We start from the raw sequence: 13215 nt of genomic DNA, 5'->3' as shown, positions 1-13215 counted from the left end.
AAAGATAGCTTGAAACATAAAATTATAATGCTGTGTCACCTTCCTAGCAGCAACATTATGTCAACACATTCCCCAACAAACATTAGAGATATCACGCCCCAACAACAAAATTTGCAACCCACTCAGAAAGGTCACAAAGCAACAGCCCTCAGCATCTTTGCCGGGCACAGAAGGCAGCAGCAAAATCCTTCCCCAGTCTGAAGTACTGCATCAGAGTCTACACATTGCATACACACCTTCTATGAGCACTACCGAGGAGCTGGCACAGTCACCAGACTTCACATCTTTTTGCGGGGCTGCTTCAAGGTAACATCCCAAGTTAACAAGAGCTGCAACTTGTGACAGTCCAGGGAATCTGTCCATCTTCTAAATCTGTTCATCAGTAACTCCAGAGGTTATCAAGTAGGTCAACAGACTGGTACCCAAAGAAGCAGCCCAATCCACTTTGGCTGAGGGGATAAGCATGATTCAGCCAGGGCTGTCACATTAAATGCTCTGTAGTTTTCAGGAAAAAAAAAAAAAAAAAAAAAAAAGCAAGCTATAAACTTAGGTGCCCTAATCAAATAAGCTCGCAGATGACTATCAACAAATAAGGAGAAGGCTGTAATGTAAGAAAAGAAACTGGTAGTGGAAAAGTCTCTCAGCAAAGGCTGCACATTTACAAAACCAAAAAGAGCATGGCCTTCAAACAGATGAGAAATTACAGAAGAGACAGAAGCAGAATTTACAGAAAAGCAGCCAAGAAACTGGAAAATAGATTCTACCAGGGAAATGCAACTCTCCACAAATAGTCCAAAAGCTATTTAACTTTTTAAAATAATAATAATAATAATAATAATGATTTACAAGTTTACAAGCTTTCCCTCATATATTTGCCTGTACAGAAAAAAGAAAAAATTAAATCTGCAAAATAAAAAAAATGCTTTCTCAGTCACAACGTCTGGGATGTGATGAAATATACAGCACTCAATCCTCTAACCAGGCCATTTATACCTGTGCACTTTGAGAACTTTAAATTTTATTTTAAGAAGTGACATCACAGCACCTTCAAGAGCTACAGCTGTGTTCCCAGGAGAAATATCTTTTTCAAAGCAGCTGACTTGCAGATGAATAGAGTGAAATTGTGAACGTGAAAGGAAAGAAGTAGGAGTCTGTTCTCAGTATCACCTCTTCTTCTGAAAACAATGAGGAATGCCACGTGCCCATGCACACTCATGCCTTTCCAGCTATTCACCTTAAGGCATTCTCAAAGCATATACCTGAATGTAAACGAATACCAGGCTCAGCCTCCACATAAGCTCTCTTCTTTTTACTGGCTTACCACAGCAAAAAAACACACCTAAATTGAACTTCTCCAAAATGAACTCATGCAAACAATTGTACTGAAATTTAGAAAGAGTGATTTTTCATCTTGAGAATAGGAATGGAAATTTTTATGCTAGGTATGTCACTTTTCTTGAAGTCATACAGCTGTGAAAAGAACAGCTATCACAGAAACCATGTGCAAAGTCAAGTCTAGCATTTACTATTCACCAAAAGCAATAGCTGGCATTATATACAGCCACATAATTCACAATCCAAAACTTTTCCATCTCAGATCCTAATGACAAGTGAACATTTTTTGTGAATTAAAGGGAGCCTCTGGATTACAGGGTACAAAGCAGGAGAAATTACAACATAGCAATTGGCAGGAAGGAGCCACAGAGGTATACAATGCTATTACATCACATGCCTTGATCTAGGCAGAGTTTATGGAAATTAATGCAAGATATAATCAATCAATTAAATTTAAATAGCTATGGATCAGGCCTTTAAAACATTACTGCCTCTCTGAAAGGCTTGTAGTAAACATATTATTCTGCCTAACGTGCTTAATGTAAAACTAAAAAATATGTTTTCACCTGACGGTTAAAAAAAGTCTTAGTCAAGGATATTATAAGCACAATTTGCATTTACTTAAAACCTACTCTTGATAAACTTGACTGTTGCCAATACGTTGTTAACAGAAACATTTTGAAAGAAATGTTGCGCAGGGTATAATTTTTTTCAGCAAGCATCTACCAGTTAGAGTAATTTAGAGACCTACTATAAACAAAAGCATTAAGTCAAAGCTGTGCATCTCAGAATAAGAACCACTACTAGAATTTGCTGCTGGATATTTCTGTTGCCTTAAAAAGTGTTTACATACATAAATTGATATGAGGCATTGTTTCCAGAATTGCACCTAATTGCACTGCAGCCTTCAAATTATTCTACATGGCATGTTCTTTGGACTTCTTCTCTCTAACATCTTTACTTTATGAGAGTTATGTTGAAACTGCATAAATGCAGTGATGCCATCTCTCACAATCATGCTGTTTTTGCTAAAGCCTCATCATAGAAAACACCAGAGTTCAGAAAAAAGCCTCACGTTCTTGGCTTTCAACACGCTTCTGAAATGTAACTGCTATGGCAAAGAAAAGCACAAATATGTAACTGCTGATACTCCCAAAAGAATACGAACAACAAAACCTAACAATAAAAAACCAGCATCTTGTCAAATTTCAAGACTCCAAGTCTAAATGGATTAAAAAAAAAAAAAACACTACTCATGACTTTTAAATGCTTGGAATTTATGATGTTGTTAATAAGCAAGCCTATTATCATATAGGCAAGAACTCACCCTGCCTGTCACAGACAGCTGTGAAGTTGCCACAGTGTCTTAGGACATTTTGTGCCAACCTGTCCTTTCAACTATCTTAGGCTCCAACTCTTCCTTCATAGCACTTGGCAGGAATTTCACTATTGACTTAAAATGTTGCTTAACATCTTGTTCCTATTGCAGCCTAGAACCACTGATTCTGCATCACGTTCACCAAGAAAACTGCTACATAGTTTAGGTTGCTAAAATCACCCCTCTAGCAGAAGATACATCCCCACAGCTATCAGCAGAAAGCAGCATACACACACCTCAATCACTCCAGACCAGCCCAGAACACCAAGGCAGGGGAGGTGTAACCTGGTGCAGCAGAGATACAGATTTACATTCTCTTTATCCAGTTTTAAAAACCGAGGTAGTAACTTGCAGCTGAAAAGTGGCATTGACAGGATTGCTCAAAAAGCAGTTGCATCAAAATGTCCCATTGTTAAGTCTGTGGAGCCCTTAGTTAAACCATTGCAAAGTTTGCTCTCCCAGAGAAATCCAGTGAAAAAGAGATCTAAGAACCAGCAACACAACAACTGTTGAAATGTTAACGCCGTAAGAATGCAACAGTTCCGATGGCGATTGTGGATTGTGTCCTGCGATGGCACACACTAAGGCTGCTCTCTGTTCTGCCTACAAGGATTGGCTAAGGAGCTTTAGCATAACACAGCATATGACAACGTTTCTATTTAGCACAGCATTAATTTAGGGTACCATTAAAAAAAAAAAAAAAGAGTACAAGGTGCGCTTTTCAGGATATGAAATATTTTGAAACGTTGTCTTAATATGGCAACAATGCAAGTGTTCACAAATAATATCAGCTGATACCATTAGTCAACCTGATGCAGGAAACAGGAACACCTATTTCCTTTTACTTGGCATAAAGCCTGTATCTGTCCCATTATCCTGTTCAGCAGTAAATGCACAACATCATCTATACTTCAGCCTTTAAATCACTTTGGCACCATATTCTCATTCTTTATAAAAACATCTACAAAGGTCGAAAAAAAAATCAGGAGCCTACCAGAACAGTTTCAGCGTCACTCTTAAAGTTTACATTCAACCAAACATTGTGATTTCGTGCTAGCTTTTCAATATTAATTATACTTCACCACTTACTAATCAGAGCTTCGCATATATTAAGTCCTCAAATTCCAAATGGCAAATGAATGACCACCCTATCTATTGCACACTTAGCTCTCTAGCAAAAGGACTATGTAAGTTATATTAGTTTCACTGAACTTCGTTAAGCCAACTTTCGCTCCATGCAAGCACTTGATACTCTCGACAGATATGTACTATTCTTATAGCACCCAAACCGAAAGAGTGTAATCATTAACTAGCAGAAGTAGTATTTATTTTCTAACTGGAAGAAGACTGAAGTCTATCCTGAATTCATAAAATCATTTTGCAATACGTTGTCACAACAGCATACTCTAATATTCTGGCTTGTTATCTGCATCATTATGCTACTTTACTAACCCCAAGCATGAAGTCAAGGACAGCCCTGATGAGAAACTGAATACTCTTGAATTACAGGTGTCTATTTGCTGGCAAAAGACCATCACGCTATTAACTTAGTTATTAATTTTCAATGGTGGGGTTTAATAAATCCATTTAAAAATGCATACATATACTTTTTATTTTGATTCAACATAATCTTCACCACCATTTACGTAACTGCAGTAGTTAGCACAGGAGAACTAGAAAGTGAAACTGCTCAGTATACTTTTGTTTCCCAGAAAAGAGAAGTTGCTCTCACAAATATTTCTTTCCTACTAAATGAACCTGTTTTATAACAGTTCAGGCACACACCCCTCAATTTTATGAGCTCTGCTCCCTAAAAAGCAGAAGTAGAAACAAACAAACAAAAAAAAAAAAAAAAAGAAGAGAGAGAGCAAGAGAGAGCACTTTTAAAGGAATTTTTCCTATGTGAAGATACTGTTCTTACGCTTTTTGTTTACTTTTTTTCTGCTAAGGAATACCAGGAATGTCATGCTTGGCTCTTGGCTTTTGCCAGAGGACTGACTGGGATCTGCAAATTAATATCCTCACTAAAGAAAGTAAAGAGCAAGAATAATAAAGGAATCCTGGAAGCATCCACTCCGGGTGCCCAGATAATTCCCCCCATCGCTGACACTGCCAACACCAGTTGTAACGGCGACTTCTGGAGCACCTCAAACAATCCCTGGCACAGGAGAAATGGGAAAGCTTCGATAGCTCACAATTCTACAGAGATCTCAGCCTAGCCTAGAAAGGCAGCCTCTAATTTGGTTAGGACATAACAGCTCAACAACTGTACCAGTGCCCAGAATCCAGGATGTTAAGACTGAAGTCTGCCCCTCAACCCAGCCACTCAAATAACTGGAGTTATGATGCGAGAGTCTCACAAACCTTACACTGAATGAACAGACTGTCGAAACTTAGGTACGTCCCTCAGTCAGGCATAAAAGAAAATTTAGCCCAAAACAGAATGGAAACTAAAAAAAACAAAAACAAAAACTTCCCTTCCTTCCTTGTTATCAGAGTAAGAACACAACAAGCAAGCTCATTTCTTTACATCTTCAGTTAAAGAAGCCCAGGAAAACCAACCAGTTTGACAAGATTAAAGGGATGACACTTCCTGCCTGAACATAACTTTTCAGATATAAGAGCAACTGTTCAATTCCTCCCACTTATCTTTGCAAAGCATTTTTAAAATCGTGAAGTATTTTGCTATTTAGAGATACAGGTAATTTGCTTTTGACCTTTTCATGGAAGTTGGTATTTTTGCAATCCTTTGTAGCTCTGTTCTTATTAGCTGTAGATATAGGGCTATCCCCAACATGCTTTTCACAAAGTAGTGAAGATATTTTAAAATAATGTTAAAGAATGTTAAGAGAAAAATGTGTAAACCTTACATTTTAATATTCTGAAGAAGTTTTTTTTTCTTTCAAGATGTGATCCAGAAGATATTTAAAGATATTACTTGAGAAAGATGCTAGCGATCGTACTACAGTTGTAAACTCCTGCTACGACGATCCAAGTTATCGCTACATGTTTGTGAAGGGTTTTCTAGAACGCCGCAGGTTTTAAACTACTATTAATGGTTTCAGAAAGGTACAAATTCAGAGCATGTTATGCTAATTAAAATTTTAAAAATTCCTAGTTTCATAAGGATTGAAGAATAACATAACCCTCCGCTGCCACCACCACCATCAACTTCATCAGAACAGTCACAAAATCAGAAGGTATTCAATATATTAGTCTGACAGAAAGTAACTTTGAAATCTCTTATCACCGGTCCTTGCCCCTTGTTCTACCTTTCAAAATATACAGAGGGAACTCTATGTAGAAGTTGCAACTGTTTATAATATATATTTTTTTTTAATGTAAGAGTAGAATATACAACAAGATATCTAAAAGACTGGCTCAGCAGCGCTCCAAATAATCCTTGCAAATTATTTAGTGGTTGGTGCAAACGCTTTTGGTAAATCAGCCTGGTTATGCTCACTTTTCTAGCCAAAAGAGGTCATAAAACTTTCCGTACTAGCTGTAGCAGGTATAGCTCCCCAAATTCGAGCCCATCACATGACCAGCACACCTGCCACACAGTCCGAACGCAGGCATCCCATTCGTGTGAGGAGACACGTAACCTATCCGCGTTGCACAATCCTGTGTGCATTTATCAGATACAGGAGGACACCTGCTTGCCGGTCACATGAAGGAACAGTTCTCGCTCACTGCGCGATGACAGCAGGAGCCTGCGTTTCCAGTGTGTACCAAATCTGAAGGAGACGTGCTCCGAGATTACCTCCCATCATTCAGAACTGCATAAACACCACTATTTGAATTGCTGGAGACATATGCATGCATCACTCTTCCATATGAACGACAACTGTAATATTAAGAAGGTAGTGACCATCACTTTCAGGAAAGAAGAGCAGCCAATACCATATTACTAACTAAATGTCTCAAATACATGGGATGAGCAAAGAAGAAATACACACAACGACTAGTAGAGCTTTCTCTTTACTACCCCTAACAAGAGCAAAGGGGAGGGAGTTAAACGGTGTTAGCCCTGGTTAATGCCATGCACATTTCAAGTGGTGAATATCCTTGCCAAAGGCTTGCCCTTCTTTAAAAAGAGCTGAGCTTGCCACACCTAACTTTATTCTACTATTCCTGTGATTACACTGCTAACATACTGCTGAATCACATGTCTGAAATAATGGTGGGTGTGGGAAACCAAAGGATTGATAAAACAGACTTTAAACTCCATGTATTGGCCAACATCCAGCCTTTCTCCAAAAGCAAAAGCGCTTGATGATACACATTGTTCAGAGGTCACCTAAGTAGCACCCTTTAAAATCCAGTTTCTTGAATCTCTTGCTCCAGGATGATCACCCCAAGCAAGGACAGCTGCATGAGTTAGAACCAATACGCATATGCTGGAACACACATAACCTCTCTACTTCATTTTTCAGTCACTAGAAAATCGCTGTTTCCCTCCCTTGGTTGCACCCATGGTCTAAGAGATATTGACCTAGAGAACAGTACAAGGCTCTCCACAGTAAGAGTGACAGTCTTTGACTGTGTTCCTCTGTCAGAAAAAACGTACAGGCACATTTACCAACTTTAACAAACCCACAGCAGCAATTCAGTACTGTGTGGAATAGAGGGAATCAAGCAATACAAATTATTTGGCTTTTCCAAAGAAAAGAAGCCTGACAAAAATACTCTACCAGGCAGAAATACAGACAGGATGCACCAGAAGCTACCTATAAAAACTGAAAGCCAATTCACCTCTATTCAAACACTTCAATCTTAATACGAACATTACAGATAACCCATAGACACCTAGCAGCATTACAGAATCACACAAAAAGTGCTGAGAACAAAAAGATTAACATGATTAGTTATTCGCTTTATGAGACAAATTATAAGTTTTAACTTGGAGTCAAAACGACCAGTAACATGAAAGAAAGGCTGACTTTTGAACTGATCCCGATTCTTTAACGATGCAATAAACTAAAGATAGCTTCAGTGGGAAATGGGCTGTTTGTAGTGAGAGCAGGTATTAATAAAAGCCTGAATCTCCAAGCACTGTTGAAGCTTGACACATACTTCCTGTATGACAGTACGAAAACATCTGAGGAACAATGTTGGAAACCATAGTTGTGAATAAGGTATGCCGATGACTCACACGTCTCTTGGAAATCCAATATATTTCTGTTTGCATGTGGTTTCTTCACACTAACACAAAACAATCATGACAAACTGAGGTCTCCAGAACAAACTCTCCTTATTTACAGAGTGTGGGACTCTCTCCTTTTGAGGGAAGGAAAAGAAGTAGTGGCACAGTAATTTTTCCTTCTTTCAGTCAAGCCTCAGTCCATTGTAATCTCATCATTTTCCTATTTAGATTATTTTCATTTAAGAAATGTGTTAAAAGGTTCTCATCTAATTAGCTATTTATTACTCTCACTGAGCAATGAGAGACTCACTTCACAGTCAAATAATATCTTTCCAAAATATTCTCAGGATTGTTTTTCCCCTCCTAGCATGCACTTAAGTAGAAAGCAGTTTACAATGAGTTTCAGATAAAGCAATAATCAGATGATTCAATAGAAATCCCTGCCATGAAAAAAGCTTGTTATTTTTACACAGTTTCTGTAGATATTCACGCAACTAATCATCATCCAGGGAGATATTTCATTTTAAAATTCTGGCCAATTTAAACTTTCTATTCCAGCATGGATTACTAGCTGACGTACAAGAATCAATCCCTAACCACCCTTCAAGCTTATTCTTGATTTGAAATTAAAGTAATCCTGAACTACTAAGCTGCAAGCAGTAGTTTTACTGAAAACAGCAACATTTCTTTTTCAGCATTATTGTCAGAGCTGTCTGTTTGCATTTTCTGTCAAGTGTTTGTCAGGTATTATAGAGCAGAACATCCAATACAATAGTTAAGGGATATTTAAGTAAACCATCAATAACAGGTTTTGTAAAAGAACATACTGCTCAGGAAAGACGTCAGCTACACAGTAGCAGCAGATGAAGTTCTTAAACACAGAAGACGTGTAACACTGAACCGGGCAGCAAAAGGCTGCTACACTAGCCTGTTAGCACACCTCAGTTTAAATCAGCATTGACTAAGGAATAAAGAGACAAATGTAGTCCATTCAGCCTTTACCTTCCTACTGAAGCTGCCAAAACACGCGCTGACTGCGGAAGCAGCCCTGGGAGATGTATGCCTCGCCCTCCAAAAGGGCTTCTTTAACGTTAAGTTGTACCACTTCAACCAATTATACTTTAACCACTGCGTTGCCACTGTCCACTTTTATGAGCCATTACACTTCCAGACTCACTACACCAAAGTAAATAAACCTTTATCCTCTCACAAAAGCCTCATGTGCCATACAGGAAAATCGGGGAAGGAGGCCTTCACACCTCCAAGGGGTGCATTAACAAGCAACAGTTACCTTGAAAATAACACTAATAAAAAAACGTAATTTTTCTTTTTCTCCTATCAATTCACTTGAACCCCCAAAACCGCTACAGAAGGCATCCATTTTTGACAAAGAGGCATTTCCCAGCAACTCCTGGCCCCCGCTACCAGATTCCCAAACGCCACCGCTCCCTTAACCCCGTTTCACAGCGCATATTAAGACGAGTCCCTAAACCCACCTCCCCCTTTGCCCACCCACCCCCCCTCACTTCCCCAAGACCGCGGCGCAGCTCGCTGCGTGTCATACGCCCAAAATAGCTGTCACCTTTTAGCACCGGCTGGTATCAGCGCGGCACAGCTACGTCCAGCACACGCAGCATCTCTCTCGCCCCGTGCCCGGTTACACCCGGGGCTCGGGTACGAGCTGGCGGCCGCCCCCCCCCCCCCCAACCTCCCCGCCGCCCTTCCTCCTCTTCCCCCTCCGGTTTCGCTGCTTCGCCGAGGAGCCCCCGAGCCCCGCGGGGTCACTCACGCTGCCGCCCCCGAGGAGGCCCCGGCCGCGGGGGGCAGCTGGGCCGAGGCCCCGCACACCGGCGGGCGGGGCGGCCCAAAGTTACGGCGGCAGGAGCCGGGCCGAGCCGCGCTGCGACCCTTCCCCCCACCCCCTCCTCCCCCGGCCGCCGGTACCGCGGCGCGGGGAGGGCAGAGGCCGCGGCACGGCCGGGCCCGTCCCCGCCGCAGGGGCCTGGCCGCGGGCAGGCCACGCAGCTGCAGCCCGGCGCGGGCCGGGCCCGCTCTGCCCTCACAGCGCCGTAAGGTCAGCGGCAGGGACGCGGTGCGGATGGCGCCGGCCGGGCCCCGGCGCAGGCGGGCGGCGCCCCGCGGCGCAGCGGGCCGGGCCGAGCCGGGCCGGGCTCGGCTCTCACCTTGGCGGCGCCGCCGGGCTGCAGCACGTTCTGCTCCACCGTCATGGCCCCGCGCGGCTCCCGGCTGCGACCCGGGCTCGGCGGGCGGGCGGCGGCGGCGGCGCCGTGCGGCAGCGGCTGGGCCGGGCCCGGGCTGGGCGAGCGGAACAGGAGGCGGAGGAGGAGGCGGAGGAGGAGGAGGAGCCCGAGTCACCGCCAGGCGGGCGGGCCGCCGAGGCGGGCGGCCGCCATGGGGCAGCGCCGAGGCGCTCAGGCCCCGCTCTCACGCCCAACCCGTCGCCGCCCCGCGCACCTGCCCCTGCCCCGCCGGCCTGGCTCCGTTCCCCCGCTGCTCCCCGCCTAACCGGCTGGCGGAGGTGGCCGCCGCCGCCGCCCGGCTTCCCCCGGGCAGAGCGCGGCAGCCCGGCCGCCCCCTTCCTCCCCCTGCGCGGCCGCCTCCATCTTGGCGCCGCGGGCCTGGCCCCGCGCTGCTAACAGAAACCGGGGGTTCAGAGGCTTCTCCTGCGGGGCGTTTGGGTGTCTAGGGCCGCCCGCAGGCGTCGCTGCCTGTTGTGGTGACGCTGTGGCGCTAACGCCCGGCAGGGTCAGCCGGAGCGCGGGCTGCGTTTGGAGAGAAAGTGAAGTTTTCCTGAGGTGGGGGGGGGGGGGGGGCGGCGGCAGCTCCCTGGCCCTCAGCAGCTGCTCGGGGCGGGGGGATCCCCCTTCTCCTCACAGCAGCGGTGACATGGCGGATCATTCACTCCGGCAGAGAAGCTGGGCCCCCGGGGCACCATCCCTCCCCACTTGCTGACCTCTCCCTCCGGGGAAAGGGGCCGTGGGGTGCCCGAGGCCCAGGGCGTCCCGGCTGGCCGGACCGGGTGGGCCAGTGTCTGCCAAGTGTCAAGTCCTCCACGTTTCTCCTTCAAGAAGCGGGCATGTTGTAGGGAGGCTGTGTTTTACCAGAAGTTTCTGACCCGTTCCAGCACTAGTTGCTTGTATCCACAACAAAGCTGAAACAGTGCTCGAAGCTGAAGTTGCGTTTCTTCCCCTTTCCCTCCCCGCTTATACGTTTAGCTCAGCGAGCTGTGAGCGATCATGCTCAGCGCTCACAGTAAGTGGGAATGTCATTAACTGCTTCACTGCTAACGAATCATGTATAGGGAGGATTTCAGTTCTCAGCAATCCACAGTGAATTCTGGCACTGCAAATAAGTGTTACTGGGAAAGCTACTATCGTTTTTTTATTCCAGTCCGTGGAGTCAGGACAAGGGAAGGAAAGAGCAGAGTTTGGAGGATCAAGGGAAGTCTGTCGTAGAAAGCCCAGAGGGTGTTCAGGTCGGCGTGAAGCCAAGCTGCCTTCCTCGTGTTGCAGGCCGCCGGGACGGGGTGTTTCTGGTGGCTGATAGATGGGGTTGGCTCTGACAACAGCTGTTCCACCCGCTGCCAGATTCTGCCTGCAGACTCGCGGGGTGCCCCTGCCCCTGCCGCTGCCGCTGCTGCTGCTGCACATGGCTCAGGCTTGCAGTTCTTCTTCCCAGGTCATGAGCTGGGCTAGGAAAAACCAACGACAACCAGCCCCCTCCAAACAAAAAAAAAGTTTCACTAAATTCTGCAGCACATGGTTATTTTGGTTATTGTGTGTCTAAAACACATTTAAATGGAGCCAGGCGCCAGGATGACAGAAGAACCCATCTCACATTTGGAATACCTGCACTACATATGGTATTTGTGTCCCGGTTTGGTTTCTTAAATTGATGAAGCTTACAGCAATCTGTAAGAAACGCTGACCAGAGCAGCGCAGTAACGATAACCCTGCGTACCTCAAAATCCTGATTTGGGAGCCTATCTCAACAAACTGAATTGTCGCTCCTACTCATTTGTCACACAGAGCCTGAGCCTTTAAGATTCACTAATTCTTTTTTTTCTCCCTCAAGACAGAGAGAGAACTAGTCTTTCTAAAGCTAAGATTGTCAGGTAATAACATCACTGCAAGATCTTGGACTAAGAAAAATATCAGATATCGCACAACTCCTGACAACGCGCAAATGCTGCCTTACTGCACTGTACCTTCTGTGCAGGAGATGTGGCATTTTGATCAATATTTGCTCCTCTGAGGTTCGTAGCTCATAGATTGTATCAATTTTAATGCTTTTGCCTTTTATACATGAAGTGGACTAAGCAATTTTTAAAATTAATGTTCCCAAATAATTTATTGTGCAAAAGACAAGACACTATGCAAATAATATAACGAGATCTGAAGTGGCTTGCAAATTACTTTTCTGAGTGCAAATTTTATCTGCACTCAGACTGGTGGCTACATGTGAGATTGGTAACGATAGTAGTTTGTTTATTTAAGACAAGTTTTCTGTTGTGTTGCTGTGCCAGAGTGCCAGACGAGCTTCTCCGCCCTTCACTTCCAATATATAGTCTTGCATCAGTCCATGACCTTAAGTATATTGGCATGTAACCTGCATTAATTTTTCTGATACAATTTTAACAGCTTCTTCTACACTGTATTTTTGATGTATGCTGCACTACTCGAGTAACGTTCAGATATGAACGTGAAAATACTTGAATACTTTGAAAATACTTGTTTCAATTTAGCATTTTTTCAAAAATTTACTGTTATGTCTTGCAACCGCGTGTTCAAGTCTTGGCCGTGTTTCATGTAACTCCGTGGAAAAATTTCCCTGACAGTCAGAATGGGTCCAAAAAGAACGTATTCAAAATCAGTTTTACTTTTTGCCCAATCCTAGCTGAAATCAGGATGAGAATGTCTTTTCTTCCCTCTCGCACCCCCCATCAAAACAATCACTTTTAAAGGCTCCTCCTTTTCCCACTTCCTTTTTTTTTGTTTTTGTTTTTTTCCAAAATGAGGCTGAGCAATCCACTCCTGAGGCAGGCATCTATCACTGAAGTACTGACATAATCTGAAACACGGCACTGCAAGTTATGATCCTGTAGTACATATGGTATTGCTGAAGAACAGACGGAATTGAGTTTCATGTTCCATTTGCAACACAAGTTCTATATTAAGTACATTTAGAACGAAACTAGAATTCATACTTCATCAGAAAACAATAAGGATTTTGTCAGGGCCACAATTTCCAAAGAGCTCTTGACTTGATGATAGTAGTATTCCTTCGTGTCTATAATATAATAAAGAATTACCATTACAGAAAAAAATGAAAAAGA

The 13215-nt window shown here is 43.8% G+C and overlaps 1 protein-coding gene across 2 annotated transcripts in view; it reads right to left on the bottom strand.

Moving 5' to 3' along the window:
- USP25 (ubiquitin specific peptidase 25) overlaps positions 1-10175 on the bottom strand; it is a 92907-nt gene extending 82732 nt beyond the window's left edge. For both annotated transcript variants that reach the window (XM_068911124.1, XM_068911134.1), the window contains exon 1: positions 10043-10175. In XM_068911124.1, coding sequence (XP_068767225.1) covers positions 10043-10087 — 45 coding nt within the window. In that variant the 5' untranslated portion in view covers positions 10088-10175. The remainder of the gene's footprint in view (positions 1-10042) is intronic.
- Positions 10176-13215: the final 3040 nt, after the last annotated feature.

The sequence above is a fragment of the Struthio camelus genome, chromosome 1 (genome assembly GCF_040807025.1).
Source record: "Struthio camelus isolate bStrCam1 chromosome 1, bStrCam1.hap1, whole genome shotgun sequence".
NCBI classification, from domain to species: Eukaryota; Metazoa; Chordata; class Aves; order Struthioniformes; family Struthionidae; genus Struthio; species Struthio camelus.
This window is presented reverse-complemented; position numbering and strand designations above follow the sequence as displayed.